Source organism: Mastomys coucha, unplaced genomic scaffold, assembly GCF_008632895.1.
Source record: "Mastomys coucha isolate ucsf_1 unplaced genomic scaffold, UCSF_Mcou_1 pScaffold22, whole genome shotgun sequence".
In the NCBI taxonomy this organism is placed as follows: Eukaryota; Metazoa; Chordata; class Mammalia; order Rodentia; family Muridae; genus Mastomys; species Mastomys coucha.
The window spans coordinates 258,336,247-258,337,058 of record NW_022196905.1 but is presented as its reverse complement, the minus strand read 5'-3'; the positions used below and the strand labels follow the sequence as shown (position 1 = coordinate 258,337,058).

General features: G+C 44.7%; 1 protein-coding gene across 1 annotated transcript in view; it reads right to left on the bottom strand.

Moving 5' to 3' along the window:
- Usp10 (ubiquitin specific peptidase 10) overlaps positions 1–597 on the bottom strand; it is a 63,299-nt gene extending 62,702 nt beyond the window's left edge. The window contains exon 1 of the mRNA XM_031336891.1: positions 544–597. Within this exon, the coding sequence (XP_031192751.1) occupies positions 544–597 (54 nt within the window). The remainder of the gene's footprint in view (positions 1–543) is intronic.
- Between the last annotated feature and the right edge of the window lie 215 nt (positions 598–812).

Below are 812 nucleotides of genomic sequence, written 5' to 3'. Positions count from 1 at the left end.
ACCTTGAACTCAGAAATCTGCCTGCCTCTGCCTCCCAAGTGCTGGGATTAAAGGCATGCGCCACCACCATCTATTTTTTTTTTTAAAAGATTTATTTATTGTTATACATAAGTACACTGTAGCTGTGTTCAGACACACCAGAAGATGGTATCAGATCTCATTACGGATGGTTGTGAGCCACCATGTGGTTTCTGGGATTTGAACTCAGGACCTTCGGGAGAGCAGTCAGTGCTCTTTAACCGCTGAGCCATCTCTCCAGCCCGAGCCATCTCTCTAAACCTCATTTTTTCATTTTTTTTTTTTTTAATAATGTCTTCTCACTCTGGGGATTGAATCTAGGTTCCTCAAGCATGCCTGCCAATTGTTTTACTACAGGGCTACAGCCCCTCCTCAGCCTCCTTTTACTGTTTTGAGACAGGGTTTCATTAAGTTGTCCAGGCTGACCTTGAATTCACCCTGTGGCCTAGGCTGATCTAAACCTCAAGATCTTCCTGCCTTGGCCTGCCGAGTAACTGGGATGACAGGCTCTGTGGCACACCTCACCTGCACTCCTGCGGTGCCAAGAAGACTGTCTGGCACTGTGAGGAGAACACTCATCGTCACAGCAGATGCATGCATGGTGCTTTCTGAGCTTCACTGGTGCCTGGCGTGTGTGTACTGAGAGGTTAATCAGAGGGGACTGTGACGATCTTTCTGGGGCCTCCAGACAAACATCTTTTAACTAACTGGTTTGTGACATGGATTGTTTAGCGCCAATTTAAAATGTTTTCATTAATAGAAGTTTTTTAAAAAATAATAAAAACATAATTACC